We start from the raw sequence: 24905 nt of genomic DNA, 5'->3' as shown, positions 1-24905 counted from the left end.
ATGCCCACAGTACCTACGTCATCACCCAATGCCCACAGTACCCACACCATCACCCATGACCCCAGTACCAACACCATCACCAATGCCCACAGTACCAACACCATCACCAATGCCCACAGTACCAACACCTTCATCCATTAACCCCAGTACCAGCACCATCACCAGTGCCCACAGTATCCACACATCACCAATGCCTACCGTACCCACACCACACCCATTACCCACAGTACCCACACCATCACCCACGACCCCAGTACCCACACCATCACCAATGCCCCCAGTACCAGCACCATTACCCATTACCCCAGTACACACACCATCACCCATTATCCCCAGTACCCACACCATCACTCATTATCCCCAGTACCCACGCCATCACCCATTATCCCCAGTACCCACACCATCACTCATTACCCTAGTACTAACACCATCACCAATGCCCACAGTACCAGCACCATCACCAATGCCCGCAGTGCCAGCACCATCACCAATACCCACAGTACCCACCCACACCATCACTCATTACCCTAGTACCAACACCATCACCAATGCCCACAGTACCTACGCCATCACCCATTAACCCCAGTATCCACACCATCATCACCAATGCCCCCAGTACCAGCACCATTACCCATTACCCCCAGTACCCACACCATCACCCATTACCCCCAGTACCCGCACCATCACCCATTGCCTCCAGTACCCACACCATCACCCATTGCCTCCAGTACCCCCAGGCACTGTTGTATGTGGTGCTGGCATCCCAAGTGGAGTCTAAGCTGCTGCCCCCCAACACCTGCACCTGGCATGATCCCTAGCCCAACAACACATGTGACATCCTTCATATGTGACAATTCATCCTAACTTTTTCTCCCCAAATCTGCCTCCATACTCTGTCCTCTGCCTTCTCCTGCCCCTTCTGTCTCCTCCCACCCCCCCACCTCATCTTTCTTCACAATGCCCCCCCCCCCAGAAAAACCGAAAGGACAGAAGGAAAGGCTGGATAAGAGGCTGAGAGGGCAGAACTGGGCACAGTGGGCACCACTGGTGGCCGAGAAGCAAGGCCACCTAGCGCTGAGAGGAGCAGATCAGGCTGCACACACTTGCAGCTTGCTGTGTCACCAAGCAGCAATGGAATCTCAGCCAGTGACCTGCCCCGGGCTCCCCCACCTGCCAGCGGAAGCGGCAGAGGCACCTGCCTCACAGGGCTGTTGAGAGGAACAAACGTACCTACATCTGTGACACCTGCAGAAAGGCACCAGGCATCTGGCAGTTCCTGCTGATTGGGACACTCACAGCCCGCACTGGAGTCCTTGAGTTTAACTCCAGCTCCACCACTAAGGCAGACCCAGGAGGCAGCCATGATGACTCAGGCAACGGCTCCCAGCACCCACAGAGAGACCTCAGCTTGCCCTTGGCCCTGTCTTGGCCCAATCCTGGCCATCGTGGGTATTCAGGGAGAGAACCAGAGAGTGGTAGACCTCTGCCTCTCCCTTCCTCTGTCTCTCTGCCTCTCCGTCAGTTTTGGGAGAGAGAAAAGACACACATCACAACCAAGAACCTCAGCAGAACAGCCCTGACCTGAGAGGGAGCACCAGCCCAAAAGGCTCAGGGGCCCTAGAACAAAGAGGAGGACGTTCCGATCACTTGAGGAGTCCCAAGAGTTTCAAAATTCCCATCAACAAGCCTGTAGATTCAAGAATCTTAAGATTCCACAGACTCATGAGTCCTGGACAGAAGCAAAGCGGAAGGGTTCCTGACACCTGCAATGAGTAACGTTCCCAGCGAACAGTGTGTACACGCTGTGCTCCCGATACAGACTATGGCAGCACACTATGTTTGCGATATGTCCCATGTAGACAGATGAAACTCATCTGTTTTATTTGACCTTGGATAGCGTATCCACAGAACGTATCCGCACCCCAGCCTGGCCAACTCCATCCTACATGTCCCCAACGGAGCACAAAGCTCTTGGGTGAGTGGTCAGGGACGCCATCCCTGCAGTTCACACCCGCATCCCATTGTGTTGCTTCCAGCCTGGAACAGAGACATGCAAGCAGTGACTAGCTGAGGACGACGTGGCGACATTGCTGTGCCCAGCACCTACAGGCTGGCTAGCGGCTGCCGAGTCTGTCCACCACCAAACAGGAAATGCCTTTCCACACAAAAGCCTTAGCTGAAAATGGACGAGAAAGGCACAAAAACGGAATCCCTGGGGATCTGCAGACAAGCCACCGAGCTGCTAGCTCCCAGGAGAGGCATCCGGGCCACTGGGGCTGGGAGGAGGGTCATGGGAACAGGGAGAGAGAAGAGAGTGGGGAGGATCCGACGGGAGCCTGCGGCCTGGGAATCAGGACCCAGCACTGCCAGGCTGGCCTGGGAGAGACAGATGGTCCCAAGGTCCTTCGGGGATACACTTGTAAGCCCCATGGGGTGCAAGGCAGCTCTCTCAGAGGACAGCAGAGACATGGCAGCCTCAGAAGTGAATCCAGAGCCAGCACCATGGGATAGCAGGTGTAGCCTCATCCCAACACTGGCATCCTATATGGGCACAGGCTCGCATGCTGGCTGCTCCACTTCTGATCCAGCTCTCTGCTGGTAATGGTCCTGGGAAAGCAATGGCGGATGAGCCAAGTGCTTGGGCCCCTGCACCCAGGTAGGAAACCCAGGTGATCTTCTTGGACTCCGGCTTTGGCCAGATCCAGCCTAATGCCATTGGGGAAGTGAATCAGCAGGTAGAAGGTCTCTCTCTCTCTCTCTCTCTCTCTCTCTCTCTCTCTCTCTCTCTCTCTTTCTCTAAGTCTTTTAAGCATATAAACAGGATCTTGAAGAGAGCACCCACCACCAGTTAGTTGACATGGACATGTCCTGTCCCCCCAAGGCTCACAGTCAGACCCAGTACTCAGCCCGCCCCAGCTGCCTGCTGCCTCTCCTTGCACTGCGCAGTGGCAAGGCGCTCCCGCAGCCACAGCACATGTGCATCTGGCCTTGCTGCTTTGCTGGGAAATTCTGCCCAGGGCTGAGTTCCAAGCCACAGGCCACAGAGCCCCTGCCCCAGTCCCACCCTTCAGGATGCAAACTGGCCTGGCAGAGAAAGTTCCAGAAAGGACACATGGGCCCCTGTGAGGGTCTGTAAACACAACTGCACATGGTAACACACATGTGCCCCTGGGAACATGGGCTCTGCACATGAGTAATATACGTGCTCCCCTGGGAACACAGGCTTTTCAGTCCCTCCAGAGACGGAGGGCTGAAGCCACCTGCTCAAAATATAGCTTCATTTGAAGGGAAAGTGAGAGAAAGAGGAGGAGGAGGTCTTCCAACCACTCCTTCATTCCCCAGATGCCTGCAATGGCTGCAGTTGCTCCAGTTACCGGGCCAACTTCCACTGCTGTCCCAGACACACTGGCAGCAAGCCGGATAGGAAATGAAGCAGCCAGGACTCAAACCAGCACTCCATCCTGGGATGCCAGCAGCATGCGGGCAAAGCTTGGCACACACCACATCCCCAAACCAGCCCTTACAGCCAGCCTGTTTGAGGCAGCCAGGCCCTGCCTGCTGCTGATGACCCTGGTCAAGGGCAATCTCTGAAGGAGAAACTCAAAACATCAGCTCTCAGAGGGGGGAGGGAGGGGGTGGCTTGCTCAGGGACGGTCCAGGCTGCGGGGACAGAGGCCAAGGCTGGGCCATGCCAGCCAGTCCAAAAGAAAAGTGAAGAAACAGAGATGATTTCATACCGAAATAGAGAAATTCGTGTTGCCTTAAATATAATTTGTGTTAGTTACATCCCAATTCCTGATTTATACATCACAGGGTTGATAAAGAATTACATTATAACAAAATTAGCCGGCGTAATTAGCATAGTGCATGTGCCACTGATTAAACACCCAGCAGACAGCACAGATGAGCCGCGGCGCGCTCTCTGGCTTCGTCCTATGACCTGCCCAGCAAGGGCTCCGCCCGCCTCCCTTGGGTGGGAGGCTGGCCGGCCGCTGCCTTCACCTTTTGGTCTACCCAGTTCTGGCCTTGTCCTAACTCCTTGCCCCTCAACCTGTCTACGCAACAGGCCAGTGCAAAATGTCTTCCTCTTCCTCCTTTTAAGATCTTCTTTTACTTATTTGAGAGGAAGAGTTACGGTGGCTCACTTCTCAAATGGCCATAACTGCCAGGGCTGGGCCAGCCTGAAGTCAGGAATTTCTTCCAAGTCTCCCACGTGGGTGCAGGGCCCAAGGACTTAGACCGTCCTCTGCTGCCTTCCCGGCACATCAGCAGGGAGCTGAATTGGAAGTAGAGCAGCCAGGACTTGAACCGGCGCCCATACGGGATTTGCTGCCGCATTCAGCTGCCTAGCACACTATGCCACAACAGCAGCTGTAAGGCTTCTAGGTGCGAAGCTCCAGATCCCTTTCAAAAACCCTCGTCCGGAAGCCTCCCAGATGGGCCTGTGACACGAGTTTGTCACACTGGCCAGTCATGGGCAGAGCCGTCCAGGCCCATGTTCTGCCTGGGCAGCGTCTGAGGCCAGCAGCCCCAAGATGTCCCTGCCAGGGCCTGTCTGCCGAGTGTCCCTACAAGTCATCACTCAGGAGGCCTCGTCTCCAAGGCAGGCAGGGAGGCCCTTGAGGAAGCCCTGGGACCCGCGTCCCTGGGGACCTCACCCTGCACGCCCAGGGGCCTGGGCACTCCAGGCCAAGTCCAGCAATTTTGGGGAGCCAGAGGCCTCAACTCCCTACCTACCCACGGTTGCATTATCTCTGTCTTGCAGGACCAGCTCCCAGCAACACCTCCCAACACACACACACACTCACACCGTCCTGCAGGAAGTCTGAGGACAGACCAACTTTTGGCAGAGAACACGCAAGAACACGCCTTTCCTCCACAGCCCCGGAGCCCGCGGTGCCCCTGTCTGCTCCACCCACAGCCCTGGCTCCCTCCTCGTCCTCAGCAAGCCACTGTGCCCTCCCCTGTCCTCCCCACCAGCCAGCGTCTCTTCTATTTATGGCCACAAGAAGGGCACGCCCGGTCAGCTGCTAACCTTGGACCTGGCTTAGGAGAGCAGGGAGGCTGGGCCCCACACGGCCGGCACTACAATGTCCGGCTCCCAGAACCTCCCGACTACCCTCTCAGCTACGACTTACTGAGGAGGTTGAAGGCCGCGCTGGAGGCCAAGGACGAACAGCGAGTCAGGGGACTGATCTGCACGGAGATCAAGCCCGTGGACGCCGCGATCGAGTTGGCCAATGATGAAGGACCCGGCCGCTCGGCTGCCCACCGGCGTGCTGTTAGGTAATCCCAAATGGGGCTGTCGCGTCTGGAACAAAATTATGCTGAAAGCGGGGTGGGGGACCAGGCCAGCAGACAGAAGGTTGATTGGTAGGAAAAGGCAGATGTCCTCCCATATCGGATTCATATCTCTCTTCATCCATCACCGACCTATGCTATCTTTTGTTACTTATCATCTACCCATCTATCCGATTAGCAAATGGGGAACTTGTAAAATGATGAATCTATTTGGGAAAGGAAGCAATAACTGTGTGGGTACCCATGGTTGAGGCAAAGCGCAGGTTTAACGACTACACGTGGGGATTACCTAAATGGCTTTGAAGCAACAATCTCTGATGACAGGGTAAGAGCATGGTGGTCCTACAGGCGGGCAGCAGCGGCAGGAGCTTCTGAGGACGAAGCTGTACCTTGGCCAGGGTCTCCGTGGTAGCTCTTTTTTTTTTTTTTTTTTTTAAGATTTTTTAATTGGAAAGTCAGATATACAGAGAGGAGGAAAAACAGAGAGGAAGATCTTCTATCTGATGATTCGCTCCCCAGGTGGCCACAATGGCTAGAGCTGAGCCGATCTGAAGCCAGGAGCCAGGAGCTTCCTTTGGTTCTCCCACACGGGTGCAGGGTCCCAAGGCTTTCGGCCATCCTCAGCTGCCTTCGCAGGGCAGAAGCAGGGAGCTGGATGGGCAGCGGGGCTGCCGGAACTTGAGCCAGCACCCAGCCAGTGTTGTGTGAGATCCCTCCTTCAGGACCACAGAGCTCTGCTCATCCACATTGTTAGTGTTTGACACCGCCAGCCTCCGAGCCCTGTGGGGTCTGTGCTTTCCCATGCACTGGACATGTCAGCTGTGCATGTACCTAAGCAACAACGTAGCACAACACAAACAGGTCTTACAGAGTAACCCTTGGCACCATCCTACCCACAGGGTCTTGGAGCTTTCCAAGCTTCTCCTTTCGCCTGTGAAAATGTCTCCTGTTCCCAGAGCTAAGAGCTGCTGCTCTTAAACACTCTCTCTAAAGCAGTCTCAGACACCTTCCTCCCCCCCTTCTGGAGGTGTCTCACTAGATACAACACCTGCCCTGGAGGCACTGGTGCAGGTTGCTATACTGCAAACACGCCACAAGGGGCGTCCCCAGCAGCTTCACTCCCCCGGATCTAACTGAGGGTTAGATCCCGGAGCCGGCAGGCCCCCGGGGCCAGCAATGCTAAAACAAGAACACAAAACTTGCAGGTTCGATTCCGTATTTTCAGCCAAAAGGACCTGGGGTCCCTCTGCCCTCGAGCGGCCGTGTTCCACCCGAGACCCCCGGGAGCAAGAGGGGCTGCGGCTCAGTGCTAGCATTCCCCAGCCAGCTGATCTCCCCCAGCACACAGAGATCTCTCACGGCTCATTGCCCCTTGTTAACTGGCCGGCACCAGGAGCCCCCCCGAGGGTCTGGCTTTTCTCTGCCTGTTGGCCTGCATTGCATCCATCTGGGTCCTCTCCTTCATGGGTTCTCTCTCCTCTCTCTCCTTTCTGTCAGTGTATATGGCGTCTTCTTGTAACACATTCACCCAACGTGCTTTCCCGTCCTGTAATTTACTCCACGTTATAGCATGCTGTCTCTTACCTGATGGGACAAGCACCCTACAATGTCAACCTCGGCCCTCAGGGGACATAGCAGGTTCCTCCCTTCCCAACACCCATGAAGTGTGCATACATGTACGTACCCACAAACACACATACATCACGGGGGAGCCAGGGACATCGTGCGGGACATGGAGCTCTCTAAGTGCTGCATGGGGCTCCCTGAGGCTTGGGGGGACTTCCTGAGCAGCCTTCCTGGGGAACTTCAGCAAAGGTGCTTTGAGAAGGAATATCTCCTGCTGTGGCTTCTCTGAAAAAACAATTTAACACACACATTTGAAAGGCAGAGTGACCCAAGCAGAGAGAGAAAAATAAAAATCTTCCATCCCCTGGTTCACTCCCTAAAGGGCCACAGTGGCCAGGGCTGTGCTATGCTGAAGCCAGGAGCCAGGAACTCTATCATAGCCTCCCTCGGGTGGCTGGCCCATCTTGTACTGGCTTCTCACATGCATCAGCAGGGAGCTGGGCCTGGGACGTGGAGTGCAGGTGTCACGTGCCACCATGCCAGCCCCAGCTCCTGCTTCTTCCTGCCCTGGCTCTTCCAAGTCCAGGAGTTGCAACCCCAGAAGAGAGTATCTCCAGGAGTCACTCTGGGGGTGGGAGCAGAAGGAGACTTGGAGGTTGAGTCGGATCAGCTGTGCCCTCTGCCTTGTGCCTGTCCCTTGAGGCTGAGGCTTAGAAACGGGGGCTCAGGTAAGGAGAGGATGGCAGAGCCCAAGCTAAGACATCAGATCATCATGCCTGGGCAGGGCCTCTGGTGGGTGGGAATCGGGCACAGGGACCACACACAGCTCCCCCTGGGGTTCCATCCAGGTGCCAGAGAAGCACAGACCCTGCAGTGGGATGCTTGGCATCAGGCTGGGCCGCTGGCAGTGAGAACACAGAGACCAGCGATGGCTCCATGGCATCCAAGCCCAGGGACTTGAAGTCTGGAGCCACGCCTGCCCCTGCTTTCCTCTCTGAACCCAGAGCTCGGCCTCCTGGTCGGAGAGTCGGTGAGGTACGGATGCTCTTCAGGAGTTTCTCACTCACTGCAATGCTTCCCAGGGTCCTTCTCCTCCAGGCCTCTGTGGAACCGTGATCTAAAAGGGGCCACATTGCTACCTGAAACGGGCACCATGGATTCACCCACACTGTGCGTGGCAGCCCACGGTTGTGTTCATGGGAAGGTGCATGCCTGTGGGGCATCATGGTGGGATCCAGGAAAGCTAGTGTGGGCAGGATCCATGGCAAAGGCCTTGAGAAGCAGCCCGCGTCGGGAGTGGACGGCAGAGGTGGGCAACGTCAGGTCTGGCTGTGCCAAGGCATCTGCAGGCAAGATTCAGAATCCAAAGAACCAATAGTAGGTTGATTTCTAAGTTCATGATGTGGCACATCCCGTGAGCAAGCGGCCCTTGGCGTCAGCAAGGGACCCCAGCCCTGCAAGAATGTGGATCCCGGAAGAAGGCAGGGAGAGGGGACGGCCACTTGAGAAGAGCCAGAGCCACGTTGTTGGCAAAGGCATTGGGTAGGGGAAGAGGAATGCCTTGTCCATCCTGCTGAGGGCAAGGACCCTAGCCAAGCGTTGCTGGTTTTCCCAGGGGCATGACCCCAGCTGCAGTGACTGGCACGAGGGACTGGGTGGGTACAAGCTGTGTCTCCATGGGTGCTGTTGAGACGTACCCTCCACAAAGATTCCAGCTCCACTTTCTGCTGGAGCCAAGTATCTCCTGCTTAATATTCGCGACAATTGCATTATTTGTCCTTGCCTCTCTTCAATACTAATTGGCTCCCCAGACCAGAGGACGGAAAGAGAGGGAAGGCGGCTGGGGGAGGGGCGCAGAGACCCGTCGTACCCCCCAAATGCGTCAACTGTACAAGTTGGTAACTGGCGTAATCAGACTACTTAGGAAACAACTGATTACTAATTGCTATTATTAAGGGTGTCAGCATTCTATGATTTTGCTGGTGATATATTATATACAAGTCAAGATGCTACTTGAATGCTTGATTGAAATAGAAAAATAGAGGCATTGTGTTATGTTTGGGGTAATGGTATTTAAGCATCTGAAGGAAAGTTAAAGAAAGACTAATTGGGTTTTTATTAAGAGATTTCACAGCACGTATAGGTGGAGAAAGAGAGGCAAATACAGAGTGAACTGTGCACACATGTGGAACTGGGGTCCTGAGGGAGGAAGTCCGATCACTCACCGGGGCCTTGACCCTGGGCTCTCTGATTGTGTCCACTGCTCCCCCAGGAAGACCCCCGCCCACCACGCATAAGCCAACCCAGTGCCAGCTCCTCCTCTTCCTTTGCCAGGACAAGAGCAAACACGTTGACAGTGGCCTCCGAAACAGCAGGAAGGGCAACATTCCCAAAAGCCTCTGACCTTGAACTTGGTGACCCCCTTTCTGAAGCTCCATTTCCTCATTTGAAGCAATGGGCTCATCCAAACCGTCTTTGGGACTCACGAGCGTCATGAGGCCAACAACTCCTGGTCCTCCCAGGAGGGCTGCCTCCTGACAGAGCCTGTGCAAACCTTCTCCTACCCTTCCTGCAGTGGAAGGGGGTTCCCAAGACGCAAGGTCCGGGCAAGTGGAACATGAAGGCACAGCCCCACCGGGTCCTGAGCTCCCGGGCATGAGATCAGGTGGGCGGACGCTGTAGGGAGGAAAGTCCTCCAGCCAGAATTGTCTTCCTCTGAGACAGTCGGGGAGGATTGGACATGGCCGAGCACCACTCTGCCCTCTTTGCTTCCCGCTCCCCAGTCTTGCAGGGCTCAGAGAGGGTGAGGGCCACACAGCTTCCACAGCCCACAGCCAGTACACACCCAACCTTCCACCACCCCATGTCGCGGGCACCTACACTCCAGCCCATGGCTGATCCCACAGGCAGCTTCACAAAGTCCCAGAGGTTTGCCCAGTGGTCAGTAGCCAGTAGCAAGAGAGTGGTGAGGTGGCTAACTCCTAGTCAAGAGCTTGGGCCACCTAGGCACCCAGGGCCCCAGGCAGATCAGTGGAGAGTGTGCCCGCTGTGACTTCACACAATGCACAAATGTGCACACACGCACACACAGAGCATCCAAAGTCCAGAGTCCCTGTTTTCCAATAAATCAGGGAGGAAAAAAAATGGATGAATGGGTGGGGTGCTCGACGAGAACACGAAGGCAGAAAGGAGAAGCCAGGGGTCGTGATGGCAGGAGCGGGAGGACCACGAGGACACGCACTCAACCAGGGCGGCTGCCCTCCCTGCCAGGGAGAGCAGGGACAGGGAGACCCTGCTCGAAGCGAAATGAAATTAAACCTTTCTAAGTACTTATAAATCAGCACCTAATGACACCAGCCCACCACCAGCCCAAGCATTGCTCTTATTACTTTGATTCACAAGCCAGGAAAAGATCCGGAATTATGCACAAATTATTGTCCCATCTTCTTAATTAACACTGATTGCAAAATTCTTGCTAAAGTCCTTGCTAACAGACTCAATTATGCGCTGCCTGAATTGATTCACCCAGATCAAGTGGAATTTATTAGAAATACACTTTCCTACAATAACATCAGATTATCTTTGAATATAGTTAAATTATTTAGGGAGAAAATGGCCACAACAACCACCCTCACTTTACGTTTGGGAAAATCTTTCCCACCACCCAGAACTAGAGTGCGTGGCACTCCACACAACACCCACCCGAGCTGCCCTTTCCCCCGAAGCAGGTGGAGTCACTCGTGATGAGCTGCCTAGCTTAGAACCAACGGTCCAGTTTCCAAGGCAAAGGGCCAGGGAGGACAACCCTACAGTGTCGCCCCTCAGCTCCTGCCACTGCCCGCCCCAGGCTTGTACCACCACTGCCTGTGGAACGCAGTGCAATTGCAATTAGACCAAATCAGGATATTTCCAGAATCAAAATTGAGGAACAGGCTAATAAAGACATAATGTATGCTGATGACATACTTCTATTAGCGTCACTCCCAGGCATGCTGGAGAGTTCTGAGAACAAAAAGAAATGAGGTTAATGGCCGAGAGGCCACTGCCCCCTCGCTGAGACCCAGACGGGGCCGGCATCCCGCCACAGGGCCCTGAGCTTCGGAAACAAGCATTCAGGCCCAGAGCGATGGCTCCACGGCTAAACCCCACCTTGCAAGTGCCGGGGTGCCTTATGGGAGCCGGTTTGCATCCTGGCTGCTCCACTTCTCAGCCAGCTCCCTGCTTGTTACCTGGGAAAGCAGTCGAGGGCGGCCCAAAGTCCTGGGACACTGCACCTGCGTGGGAGACCTGAAAGAAGCTCCTGGCTCCTGACTCGGATCCGCTAAGTTCTAGTTGCTACGACCATTTGAGGAGTGAACCAGCGGTTAGAAGCTCTTTCTCTTTGTCTCCCTTTCCCTCTGTAAATCTACTTTTCAATTAAAATAAATAAATCCTAAAAGAAACAAGCAAATATTTGGAAGGAATCAGTTGGCGACAGCACCTGCACTCGTCCCAGCCCAGCACCTGCCTCTTCTGGGGCTTCTCTTACTCTCCATTTCACACAATGTATACCAAATTATATAAATGGGCCAAGTCACATGGAAAGCTCTTAGGACAAGCCTTGGGGAGAAGAACGTGTCTTTGAGGGTTGCACTGAAATGGAAGGGAGCCCGGGGGTGGGGGCGAGCAGAGCAGCTGACGTGGGATGTGCAGGGCAGAGAGGCAGGAGTGCGAGCTGGAGGGGACCAAGGTGGGCTATGTCGGGAGAGGCCAGGAATCCTGCACCATCTGGCCAAGGGCAAGGTCTTCTAATGTAGAAAGCATCAGAAAATTCTTCTGCTACATAGGTAAGAAGGGCACTGGTGGGCGGAGAGGCTGCCAGCTGCCTGCTCACATCACACTCCTTCCCTACCACCCGCATCCCATAGCGGGCAGGAAAGCGGGCGCGGGCACCTGAGGAGGCTGCTGTCCACTAGCCTGGAAACAAGGCTGGCCTGTTCCAGGTACCAGCAAGTAGCGACAAGATGACAGAAAGAGCAAGCCGCACATCGGTGGCATGAGAGAGCGTGCCAGGTTCAAGCACAGAATGTAAGACGGTTGAGACAGAAGGCCCAGCTTACACAGCCCAGACAGAAGGCCCAACTTACACAGCTGGAGTCCAAGAAAGAGGAGGAGAAGGAACAGAGCAGGAAGTTAGGGAGAAATTCCTCCCCAGCATCTCCCAGCTACGGTGGTGAAATTCAGGAAGGGGGCTGCGTGCGCCTGCCTCTGGGATGTGCTGTGCCACCTGCTGAGGCAGGCCTACCTGGAGGACGGAGGGCAGGTGTTGCTGCTGAGCAGGGAGTCTGCGCGCGAGAGCAGGCAGTCATGGTTTGATGTTTAGTATGGTTCGTGGGTCTGTCATTTGGGTCTTTTTTCCATTTTGGTTTTTTTTTTCCCAGTAATTAATTTCCATTGAATTTGGAAAGAGAATTAGTCTATACCACATTGGGAACGGCATGCCACAATCACCCCCTGCCCAAAAACAAAAAGTCGCCATCACAGGTGATTAAGAAGCTGGTCTACTATAGCTGGGTCATATGGTATGTCGATTTTGAGTTGTTTGAATGTTCTCCATACTGATTTCCATAGAGGCTGTACCAATCTGCAGCCCCACCAGCAGTGGAGTAGGGTTCCCTTTTCCCCGCAAACTCGCCAGCAAGTGTTGTTGGTGTTTTTCAGGAATATATCCAAAAAACGTGTTTTACGAGAAACCAACATGCACTCCTATGTTCATAGCAACACAATCAGTAATTGCAAAAACATGGAAACAACCGAAATGCCCATCAGCAGAGGATTGGATAAGAAAGCTATGGTTCATCTACTCCATGGAATACTACTCAGCTATTAAAAAAAAACAAAATGCAGTTCTTTGTGGCCAAATGGGCCAAACTGGAAACCATAATGCTAAGGGAAATGAACCAATCCCAAAAGGTTAGACACCACATGTTTGCCTTAATTTAAGATGATATGATGTTAAGCATAACATGTAATGTTATGGATGTTATGTCATATGTCGTATATAAACTAAAATTGAAATGTAAATGGGGGGTCACAGAAAGTGGTTAAGAAATCGCATTTATTTTTAACATGTTGACTGCTCAATACTATGTCAATTAATTCCATAATGATGTTAATTGTTGCAGATGGTATGTTAGTGCTTTTATTTGACCGGGATGATACTCTGCTGTCTCTGCCCTCAGACCAGAGAGGGTCTACCCAATAAGTAGTTGGACTTGACTGAACTATAAGATGTTGGATTCTATGCTTGACATATACTTGCAAAGAAGGAATGTCAACTGAACTTGAACTATGGTTATGCAACAAGGTGGAGGAACCCACCATGGGGGGAAGGTGGGGGGAGAATCCCAGATTCTATGTAATTACAACACAATGTAACTAATGAATAAATTTAATTTAAAAAAAAAAAAAGCTGGTCTACACCACCAGCAGTGCTCACCGCACCCACCTCAGGCCCTTCCTGGCCACAGTGAGCTGCCAACATGACCCCGTCCTCGCAGGGGGCTCCCTGATGGTCTCCAGGTGAAGGTTACCCGGCAGAGTGCTTTCTGGAAGCCAGAGGGAACAGGTGTTCTGTGACACTGCCCGGCCATGCTTGGGTCAGACTCGGTGCTGAGCTGTCCACTGCCCTCCCGTGTCGGGTCCAGACAGCAGGGCTCGTGCACACACGGGGACCAATCCTCAGATCCGCTGTTTCCAGCTCCCCAGTGGCATGCGCCACTGCCAGCAGCCAGGCTACACACTGACCTCCCTCTGGGCCAGCACCTGGGCCACACCACGCGTCCTATGTATTTCCCAGTGAACAGACTCTCACCCTCAGCCTGCGAATGATGGACACACCATTATCACTGACTTCTGCCAAACCTTGATTTTTGAAACAGTCTGTCACAATTTGATAGACACAAATAATTCAACATTTTTAAAAGATAGATTTATTTTTATTAGAAAGACAAATTTTATTTTTACAGTGAGAAGGAGAGACAGAGAGAAAAATCTTCCACTTCCCAAGTGGCCACAATGGCCGGAGCTGAGCTGATCAGGAGCCAGGAGCTTCTCTTGGGTCTCCCACCCAGGTGCAGGGTTTCAAGGCTTTGAGCTGTCCTCTATTGCTTTCCCAGGCCACAAGCAGGGAGCTAGAAGGGAAGTGGAGCTGTGGGGACACGAACCAGTGACCATATGGGATCCTGGCACTTGAGAGGTAAGAATTTAGCCACTAAGCCATTGCTCCAAGTCCCAATGTAACTTTTTTAAAATATATATCTTATTTTTATTTGAAGGGCAGAGTTACAGAGAGGGGGAAAGAGAAAGAGAGAGGGAGGGAGAGAGAGAGAGAGAGAGAGAGAGAAAGAGAGAGAGAGATAGAGAGAGAGAGATTCTTTCTCTAAATAGCCACAATGGCCGGAGCTGGGCCAGTTTGAAGGCAGAAGCCAGGAGATTCTTCTGGGTCTCCCACACTGGTGCAAGGACCGAAGGCCTTAAGCTACTGTGTGCTGCTTTCCCAGGCCACAGGCAGGGAGCTGGATGGGAAGTGGAGCAGCTAGAACTCAGAGCAGCTCCCATACAGGATGTCAGTGCCACAGGTGAAAGCCCAGTGCCCCACACCATGGTGCTGGCCCCATATGACATTTTAAAATTAGTAAAAGTGGTGATTTGAAGGTTGTAATCTTTCCCCAATCAAAAAAATTTAAAACTTTGAATGCATCGGAGGAAACTCGGCGCACTTGGCAATGAAGAATTCCAAAGCTGGAGACAGCCCTCCACGGCGGCTACACGAGCACCTCATTCTTAACGGAACAATCAGAGAGCCAGCTTCCGGAGAGCAGGCCTGTGCACTGTGTGAGATCGAGCACAAACAATCAGGCTGAGCCGGCAATTTGTCTCAAGAGGCGCGGCTGCAATCTCATCATGTAATTAAATCCCCACGACAGTTGTAACTTTGTCGCTGTTATCAGGAAAAGCTTCAGTGATAACGCCTTGCAGCACATCAATACACAGCCTACCAGGGTTACGAACCCCTGCTTCGGCACCACGCCTGCCCACCCTGGATGGACCCAGCCACGCGGAGACGAGGCTTCCGAGGTCACCTCTGCAGCTGAGTTTCCACAGAGTCCTCCTAGGCCACCAAGGAAAGCAGCCGTGGACCACTGGAGTGACCGTTGCTAGCATTCCCTGTACAGGGCTCAAGTGATGGAGGTGGGGGTCCCTGCCCCCACCAACACATTGGGATCCTCCACGTGATGCAAATGAGATTCCTTCATCATGGCAAATCAGCACAGACAATTTAGGTCATTATTAATAGACGCACTTAATCCAAGGAAGGCAAGTGTTTTAATGTTTTGTTCAATGAGGTGTGATGTGCTAACATTGTTCTGCAGCTTGCCACGGTCATGTCCGTGGGACTCCTAGGCAGGGAGGGTCCCTTGTGTCTTGCAAGCTAGCACAACAGAGCCAGACACACCTGCCCAACTTCTTCCTTTATGAGAAAAACTGATAAAAGAAAAACAGAAAGAAAGAACTGGATCTGGCGTAGGAAGGCAGAGCAGGTGGCCTCACGATGTGGTGACTCCAGGATCCAGCGGCCCCTTGTCTGTGGTGGCTCACAGACAGTCTGCTTTGAAGGCGCACACTTGCTCGGGCTAGCACAGGGCAATGGCATGGATAAGGAAGTATGTGCAGAGTGCCGCCACGTCCAACCCGGTATGATAACGAATTCCTGGGATGCTGGCTGACCCCAGAAAGAAGCCCGACACCTTTTGGAGACCCAGAGGAAGCACAGAAGCCCCGGCCCTACACCAGAACCCGAGCGAAGAGGGCCAGGGGTGCCACAGCCTCAAGGTGAGGCAAGCACTGCTGTGTGGAGAGCCCCGACCCTCCTCTGAACCTGCCGGCCCCCACGCAAGGCCAGGCTGCGTGATTCCCCGGGAGACACTTGTCCTGTCAGCTCAAGGCTGGGAGCAGAAAGCCTGGGATGAGCTGGGATTAGTGGCCGATGGGACACGACCACAGCCACGCGTGAGTCCCATCGCAGGAAATTTTCATCCTCGCGTGTTTTTTTGCACGATATGCATTTTCCACGTACCACCACACCGAACCTTTCACACCAAAATAAACTCATACTCTTTATTCTATATTTCCTGGGACATTCTTTTTTTTTAAAGATTTGTTTATTTTTGCTGGAAAGGCAGATATACAGAGAGGAGGAGAGACAGAGAGGGAGAACCTGGAACACTCCAAAACAGTGCAAGTGACTCGGAGAGCAAAGGAAATGACTGGTTGCAAACACAGCTGCCTTCAGCCCGTAGGGAGCCCCAGGGAGTCAGGGACGGAGCCCATCAGCTCATCCACTACATTCATGCCACCTGAATTCAACCTCGGAGCCTCAAAACTGGGAAAGAGGGGCTGGCACTGTGACGCCACAGACCAAGCCGCCAGCATCCCATTGTCTGAATGCCAGTTGGAGTCCTGGCTGCTCCGTTTCCAAGCCAGCTGCCTGTTCATGTTCCTGGGAAGTGAGCAGAGGACGATCCGAGTGCTTGGATCCTCGCACCATCATGGAAAACCCAGCTGGAGATCCGGGGTCCCCATGCCGGAGATGGGGACCCCATAGTGGTTTTAAGCCACCAAGAGGAGTCTGTGTGCCAGGGCTCGAGTAGGACGGAATCAGCACATCGCTTTGTACTGCTGAGAGCCTGGGGCACCTGACTGTGTCAGGCTCTGTACCACATGCCACCCACCTGCCACCCACCCTTCTTAACACGGCTGTGATGGTAACATGCATGTTATTTCTGCAGGTGGAATAATTTAGCCAGATGTCCCTTTAGAGGACCCTAATCTTTCCATTTGGGAGACTCCAGTCTCCGGTCTACATTATCACACTCCTGCCAAGATCCGAACAAGCACTCCACACGCACAAGCTCATGTGGACAGAAGTCACCAGGCAAAGGGAGCTGCGAGCTGCACTCTGAGGCTGCACGTTGGCTTTGACACGCTGGGGAAGGAGAAAGCCGACAAGTAGGAGATGAATTTGTCTGGACGGAGGCCAGCACAGATGGGCAGCTGGAGGAGGAGCTTGCTTCAGAGCACTGGGTAACCCAATGCCGCCGCCCTGCTGGCAGGAAGCACAAAAAACGTTGCCACCTGCTGGCATCTTCCGGTGGCAGAGTCCTCCCTGCACAGTCCTTGAAGGCAGAGGCATGGTGAGTTTTTATCTCTGAGTCACCCCAACCTTACAACATACCCAGGACACAAAGTCCCCTAAGTATTTATTAGACGAGTAGTGTCTAGCTGCATTGTCTGCCTCGCTGTGCTGGTCAACAATGTGGCTATTCTTGTCCCTTAAAAAAAAAAAAGTGCAGCTCTCGGCCACACTCACAAAGTCACCCCACAGACGCCACTCAGGAGCCTGTCCTGCCCCCCTGGACTATGTTCAAAGCTACAAAGACTGTTCCAGCTCTCGCTCCTCTTCTCACTGGACGCCAGCTCCGTTAATTCATGAAGCTGTTGACAAGCACGCCTGGGCAGCTAAATTTAGCAGCAAATGCTTTCATCTCTAGACATACCTCCCAGCCCCCACCCCCCAACCCCTCTAAAAATAACCAGTGACCAAGAACTGTGAGCCCCCTCCCGCCCACGGGGCACCAGAGGCCCCAGGCGGATCCCTGTCCGACCAGCTAGAGCCGGTCCTTCAGAAATCTTTCTAATCACAAACAATCCACCTGCGGGGTAGGGGGGAAAGCCAGCACCAGGGCTGTGCTTCGAGAAAGAGGTCCTCCAGGCAGGGCCCTGAGCAGCGCCCAATGCAGGGAGGGAGGGCAGTACGCAGGCGCCGAAGCACATGCTTGCCCAGGGCTCACCTGCCGGGGCAGCGGTCCCCGCGGCCTGCGGGCCCTTGCACCTTCCCGCGCAGGCCCTAAAGGGCGGAGGAGACGGGGTTCCCACAACCCTGACCTGCGGCTTCTCCGTCGCCCATCAATACCCAGGCCCTCTATAGTTCACTTGGACTCAGCCTTTGCTTCCGAGGGTGGAGACAAGGCAGATTTGGCCCGACAACTCAGACTCCTGCACCCCAAACGGGGAGTACGTGGATCCCACACACAGTTCTGACTCCTGCTTCTGCTGATGCCAACCCCGGGAGGCAGAAGGTGATGGGTCAAGTGGCCATCGGGTGCCTGCCACTCGGACGGGAGAGCTAGCTGGCTGGCTGTTGGAAGGACCCGGGAAGTGAACTGGTGGGTGCAAGCACTCTTTAAATAAGAAAGCATATTAAAAAGAATAAACGGAAACAAGAGGCTGGCACGTGGCAGAGTAGGCTAAGCTTCGATTGCAGCTCTGGTTCGTGTTTTGGCTGCTCCAGCCCTGAACCAGCTCCCTGCTCACGGCCGAGGAAAGCAGCAGAGGCTGGGCCAAGCACTCGGGACGCTGCACTCCCGTGGACAACCCGGACAGAGGATCGTGGCTGCTTGGCAACCACCTCTGGCTGCAGTTGTTTGGGGAGTGAGCCAGAGAAGGAAAGCTCTCTCCTTTCTGTCTCTGCTCCTCTCTGTGGCTCTGCTTTCAAACAAAAATTAGTATTCAGCAACAACATCTTAAGAGTCCCCGTGCAGCGTAGGATGCCCACAGGCTTGGGAGGTCTCGGGAAGCAGCCCTGCACTCTGAGAGGGTGGCCGGGCAGCGAATTCTGGACAGAGCCCTCGGCCAAGCCTCTGAGAGGCCCGCTGGCCATTCCTGTGCGGTGCTTCCGGGCAGAAAAAGGCAGCAGAGGGCCGCAGTTTAGAGGAGGGAGCGCTGAGAAAGTGTGATGGGGCCAGAGACCAAGCACCTTCTGTGTGTGACGCCCTGGGCACGGCAGGGATGCTCCCAAGAGACAAGGCTGGAGGCCAGCAGGGTGGAGGGGCAGAGCATGGTCAGGGGACAAGACAGACTTCAAGAACCATCCCAGAGGGCTCATGGGGAGGGCATGGGGGTTCTAGGCTGAGTGCCAGCGGTTCGTCGAGGGTGATCAGGCGGTGAGAGGGAAGGCAGAACTGCAGGCAGAGAAAGGGCACTGTGTAGGCAGAGCCCTGGGAGTGCAGGGGATGAGGGCAGGCATGCCCCTGACACCCCGGTCCTGGGCTGAGGTGCCGTGTGTGCAGGTGACAATGCCAAAGACAAGGGAGGAGGCTCTGGGACGCGTCCCACAGCCTCAGAGCAAACAGCCCAGACTGTGACCAAGTCACCGGAGCTGTCCCCTGCACCCTTCTGCTTTCATGGTGCAGCCAGTGTCCCTGCCCATCTGTATGATGGCATGGCAGGGCACCAGCTGGCCGGCCAGCCTCACCCCTGCACTCAACACCCTCAGAGGTGACCTAGAACCCCTTTGGGGAGAGACCTGCTGGCCTTGGGCAATCAGCAGCACACTGATGCCGGGAGCTCGGGCTTCCAACATGGGTCACAGGCCAATCCGAGCCTCCTCCTCCCAGCTCCAGGCAGCACCACTTCAGCTATGACGCACACACACAGCACATCCTCACCGGTGTTCCCACTGCCTGCTGGGTAACAGAACTGTCATGTCTGCGTCTGCCTCGAAGGGAACTGGGGCAAGCAGAAAGCAGACGGCATAGCCTGGCAGGCAGGAAACGGCTTCGAGAGGCTGTGGCTGAGACCCTGTGAGCCACGCAGGCTCGGCCACACTGCTTCCTGCTCACGGTTGTCACTGGGTAGAGATGCGGACGCACAGGAAGTGGCTGGTGCACACCTGTGACTTCCCCAGCACTGTGCTCGTCCCTCTGAGTTCAGGACGCCCTTCCCACATCCTAAACAGGGCTCTCGCTTTCAGACCGCAAAGTCGCTCAGTGACTTGGCTCTTGGGTCACTGCAGTCAGTTTACAAGTTGCTCACACAAACCACACAAGCAGAAGACTTGAGTGATGCTTCAGCCGAAGAAGCAAGCGCTCAGGATACAGAGCCCGCCCCCCACTGGCTGTGTGTGCAGTCTCTGCCCTCATAGCTGAGGCATCTTCATCACTGAGGGTGATCCTCAGTGGTCACATGACCCCACCCAGCTCAAATAACCATTGTCACAGCGGAGCCCACAGGAGTTATAAATACACCGACATCAAGCCCCAACGGCAGGACAATTGAGTCATGACAATGGAAATAGCTCCCGCTCCGTGCAACGTCCTTCCCCTTCCTGAAGGGCTTTCTGGCTGAGAGGGACTGCTTCTGCAATGGCCAGCCGGCCAGGGCCAGCCAGGGGCAGGCTTCAAATCTGTCGGAAGTTGGACCAAGAGCTTCCGCTCAGAGCGGGGTCCCCGGGGTCTGAGTACCACGCAGCGCTGGTCACAGGAGACCTGCCCCGTGTCCGGGCCCTCATGGACAAGCACTTCCAGGATGCCAACATGGTGCTGGAGATCCACGCAGAGGAGCTGGAGTGGCGGGCGAAGGCCCTGGCCACCTTCGGACTCTCAGGTACCCGTGCCCGCCTAAAGTCCTTGTTGGGAATTTTGCAGTGACTAACAACCGCCCCGTGTGCAAACTACGTACCGAGCATAGCGCTGCATGCCTCGAGGAGAGGGTCCAGGCTGGGTGGGGCAGCCTCTGGGTGCACAGGTGCATGGGACGTGAGCCGTCCAGTGGGACAGGCAAAGCAGCGGCTGAGACACACGTCTGCGAAGGCCGGGGCAGCTCCTGCCTTGAGGAAGAAGCTAGAAGACTCTTGTCTGTGCAACCAGCTAGAAGGAGAAGAGGAGGGCTCTCCTTCGAGACTGTGCCCTGGGCAGGTGGTTGGGGCACAGCTCTGCACAAGGTCCTTCCTGCCATGAATGCACGGCAGTGCCCAGCTGGCATCCACAGAGGGAGGACTGTTCAGTTAGCAGCCACCAGGGCCTGGGGGAGCCTGGAACAGGGGGAGGAGAGGGAAAAAAGCAGGGTTCCTTAAGTCACTTGCCTGAAGGCTTCCTGGCTGCCAGGGTGTGCCCACTGTGGGCTGGGCAGGCATGTAGAAACACCTGCCGACTCCAGCACCTTCTTGACTGGCAGTTTGCAGTGGGTACACCTGACAGACTCGAGAGGGGGCCGTGTGCTGGGATCCACAGCAGCTATTCCAGGCCAGAAGGATTAGAGAGTCTGTGGTCAGTGGGTCCATGGCCCGCAGCCATGTCCCTGGCTGGCAAGCCCAGGTGGTCAGTGGGTCCACAGCCCACAGCTATGTCCCTGACTGGTGAGCCTGAGTGATCAGTGGGTCCGTGGCAAGCAGCCAGTGTCCCTGACTGGCAAGCTTGGGCGGTCGGTGGATCTGCAGCCAGCAGCCAGTGGTCCTGACTGGCACTCTCGGGCAGGCTTCCACTATTCTGCTTATGCCTCCCACACCATCAAAGGGCTCAGTGGTTCCCAGCAGCCCATGTGGTTCCAGAAGCTGTGGGGAGGCAAGAGTTGGTTCCGAGTGGGTCGCCTACCTCCCCTGGAGCCCTGGACTCCCCTATCACCTGCCCCAGCCAAGAATGCCAGCCACTTGACACTCTGCATTCTAGCCTATAATGTATTTCTTTCTTTTTTTATTTTTAATTTTGAATTTTATGATACAATTCCATAGAGTCTGGGATGCCACCCCAATTTCCCCTCCCCGAGTCCTTCATAAGGAGTTACAATTCCATCAGTCTGTTATTTAAGTGTGCCCCGACATTGCTGGTACAGACAATGTCAGACAGTCCATCATCCCATTGTCTAGATAGGTCCAACAGTTTCAATGGGAACAATCCAAATTTCAAAGAGGAGTGGCTAAAGAAACTGTGGTACATCTACTCCATGAAATATTACTCAGCCATTGAAAAGAATGAAATTATGCCATTTGCAACTAGATGGCCCCAACCAGAGACCATTATGCTCAGTGAAATAAGTCAATCCCAAGAAGACAAATGCCCTGTGTTGTCTCTAATACAAGGAATCCATCATGCAAATTGGAATGTATAGTGATGGAGTAATGGAGACTACCATATCCAGATGTGAAGACACAATGCAACAGGCATCCCTACTTCCTAATCAAAGATGGACTCCCAATGAAACTCTAGCTTATTATTTAAAAGAAAAAAAAAAGTATTTCAAAGGCAGAGTCAGAGAGAGAGAGACAAAGGGAGAAAGACAAAGAGATCTTCCATCTGCTGGCTCACTCCCCAGACAACATCAACACCATGGCTGGACCAGGCTGAGGCCAGCAGCCAGGAGCCAGGAGCCAGGAGCCAGGAGCCTCCTCCAGGTCTGTCACACGGCACAGTGGCCCAAGCAGGTAGCCCATCTTTCATTGCTTTCCCCGGTGCGTTAGCATGGAGCTAGATCAGAAGTGGAGCTGCCAAGACTCCAAATGGTGCTCACGTGGGATGCCAGCACTGCTGGTGGTGGCTTAACTTGCTGTGTCACTGCACCGAAGCACCTGTTGGCCACCCAGGACACACACACACACACACTTGGGTGTCACATCTCAGGCAGATCTGAATGTGAAGACCTCTGGTGCACACTGCCTAATTCTTCCTTGCACTTGCACCCTCCAACCCTTCGGTTCCGCTGCTTCTTGGGCCACACCCCAAGGTCAGAAAGTGGCAGTGCTGCACAGAGCAGGACATGGGCTGATGCTGAGGAAGCAGCGGCTAGGAGAGTGGGTCCCCAGCTGGGCTGGCACAGCCTGGATGAAGGGAAGGCAGCGCTCAGGGATGACTGGGTGCTGATTCTGTGGCTCAGTCCCAGGGACTCCAGTCCATGCTGCGTGGGGCCAGCAATGGAAATGGCGGACACTGTTGGAGAACCGAGGTCTGTATGCCAGGCCCCCTCATTCCCTGGAGGTCAATGCCAGCTGCCTTCGTGAGGCTGTGTTGGAAGACAGGGATCAAGGATACACGGCATTCATTCAGCCCTCACTGCGGCCACCCTGGGGCAGCTCCATGGTGGGGTGCTGGCTCACACAGCTCAGAGTCCCAGTAGGGCGCTGGCAAGGAGGCCCGACCACACAGACAGAGGCCTCAATACTCATGCCCATTCCTCAATACTCATTCCTTCCGGGGGTCAAAAGGGGGTTACCAGAAGCAGCTGCAGGCTTCTCCGACCGAGGCAGCCACAGCAGAAGCCTGGCTGGTTCTCTGGAAAGCCCAATGGCTGCTCATCAGCATCTCCCAGGACCTGGAGAAGAGTGCAGGCCACATGCTGTGGCCGAGCTCACACCCACCCATGGTGCTTCCCAACAGGAACGCAGGATGGGAGCAGGTGGGATGGCACTGGGGACTTGGCATGCCCTGGAGGAGGCACACACATCCCAGGGAGGCACACAGAAGGAAGTAACCATGACCACAGCCACCCTCCTCCTCCACATTCGACCCAGATCCTGCAGAGCCCGTCCCCAGAGCCCCAGAACACCCCTCACCAGGGACACCAGATTCCACAACGCGCACACACACACACACATACACACACACACACACCAGGAGGAGTGCAGGCAGCTCCAGGCTGGGCCTTGGGGACCCCATGCAGGGTGGTAATTAATGAGTGGTCTTTCAGAGCTGCGCAGCATGGGTCCTGAGAAGGAGGTGGCCTGTGAAAAGGCGTCCTGTGCAGCTCATTATAGCACGGATCGATTCTCCCAGCATTACCAGGAGGCCTTCCTGCCGTGTGAAACCTTGCCCCTTGATGTGCGGCCTCCAGGGCCGCTTCCCCCATCTCCACCAGTGCTCCCGGCCGCTAATAACCTTCCCCGGGCTTTTTGAAAGCACCAAAGTTTTCAGAGAAGTGAAATGGATGGCCCCTGCTTCATTCAGCCCTCAAGAAAGAGTAGTTGCTACACACACACACACACACACACACACACACACCCTGAAAAGGAAACAAACCAGGATTGTGCTGAACCCCGACCCACACCAAAGAGCGCTTCTGGGAACACAGCCTCTGGCTGGCCTGGGGACATGGCCGCTTTGTTGTCTCCTGGGGCTCCCCCCAGAGAGGGCTGGATGCTGGGCAAGTCCACATCCCTGCTTCCTTCTTCCATCTGGCTGGTTGAGCCTGGAACAAGTGTGCTCTGCACCTGACTTGCCCCACGGTGCCTCCCCTCGGTCAGCTCCTAACTCCCAGACTTTTCCTGAGACTCCAAGTCCCCCATATTGTGCGACTTTCTTGCAGCTCAGCATGGGACTGTTCTTCAGCGTTTTCATTCTCTCCTGCTTCTCTCATCCCTCACTCAGTCTCCAGGGTCTCTGACGCTCAGAGTCTCTGCCTGGCTCCCACTCTGCCCCTTCCTGTCCCCATCTGCCACCTGTATCTGCAGTTTTTGGCCTCATAGGCTGCCCCAACAACTAATACTTAATTTTGACCTTCTCTTCTCTCTTCCCCCCAGGACTCTGGACACTGGAGTACAAGCGCGAGCTCACCACACCCCTGTGCATTGCGGCGGCCCACGGCCACGCAGCCTCCGTTCGGCGCCTGCTGGGCCACGGTGCACACCCCGATGCCAGCCCGGGTGGACGAAGTGCACTGCACGAGGCCTGCCTTGGGGCACACACAGCCTGTGCCCGGATGCTGCTGCAGCATGGCGCAGACCCGGACCTGCTCAGCGCTGAGGGCCTGGCGGCCCTGCACCTGTGCCGCACCGCAGCCTCGCTCGGGTAAGGACTTCCAGGCCCCTGGGAGTGTCCTGCACACTGGGCCCCAGATCAGCCCTGGTCCCAGATTCGCCTTGGCACAACCTCAGTCTCAGTCTACCAGACAGACCTGGTACCTCTGCCCGCCAGGGCCAGGGTCATCCCACCGCCACCCCCACCCGCTTCCTCCTCGGCCCCCCGACCCGAGCGGGCCATCAGCCCCTCACTGGGAGCGGGCGGCACCACGCGGCGGTAATGAGCGCAGTTGAGGCCCGCAGACGCTGAAAGGCCACTGGCGGGTCTAGGGCTGGAAAATTAGGGTTTTAATGACAACTTTATGCAGAATAATTGTCACAGTGGGAAATAAACGGTTGGCTCCTCGGGCAGGGCCGAGCCGGGGTTGAGGAG

General features: G+C 54.9%; 1 protein-coding gene across 1 annotated transcript in view; it reads left to right on the top strand.

Moving 5' to 3' along the window:
• Window positions 1-24905, top strand: part of ASB18 (ankyrin repeat and SOCS box containing 18) — a 54639-nt gene continuing 29734 nt past the window's right edge. The window contains 6 exon segments of the mRNA XM_058664304.1: window positions 1-118; window positions 365-499; window positions 5106-5244; window positions 5246-5286; window positions 20230-20352; window positions 24254-24521. Coding sequence (XP_058520287.1) covers window positions 1-118; window positions 365-499; window positions 5106-5244; window positions 5246-5286; window positions 20230-20352; window positions 24254-24521 — 824 coding nt within the window.

The sequence above is a fragment of the Ochotona princeps genome, chromosome 5, assembly GCF_030435755.1.
Source record: "Ochotona princeps isolate mOchPri1 chromosome 5, mOchPri1.hap1, whole genome shotgun sequence".
NCBI lineage: Eukaryota > Metazoa > Chordata > Mammalia > Lagomorpha > Ochotonidae > Ochotona > Ochotona princeps.
This window is presented reverse-complemented; position numbering and strand designations above follow the sequence as displayed.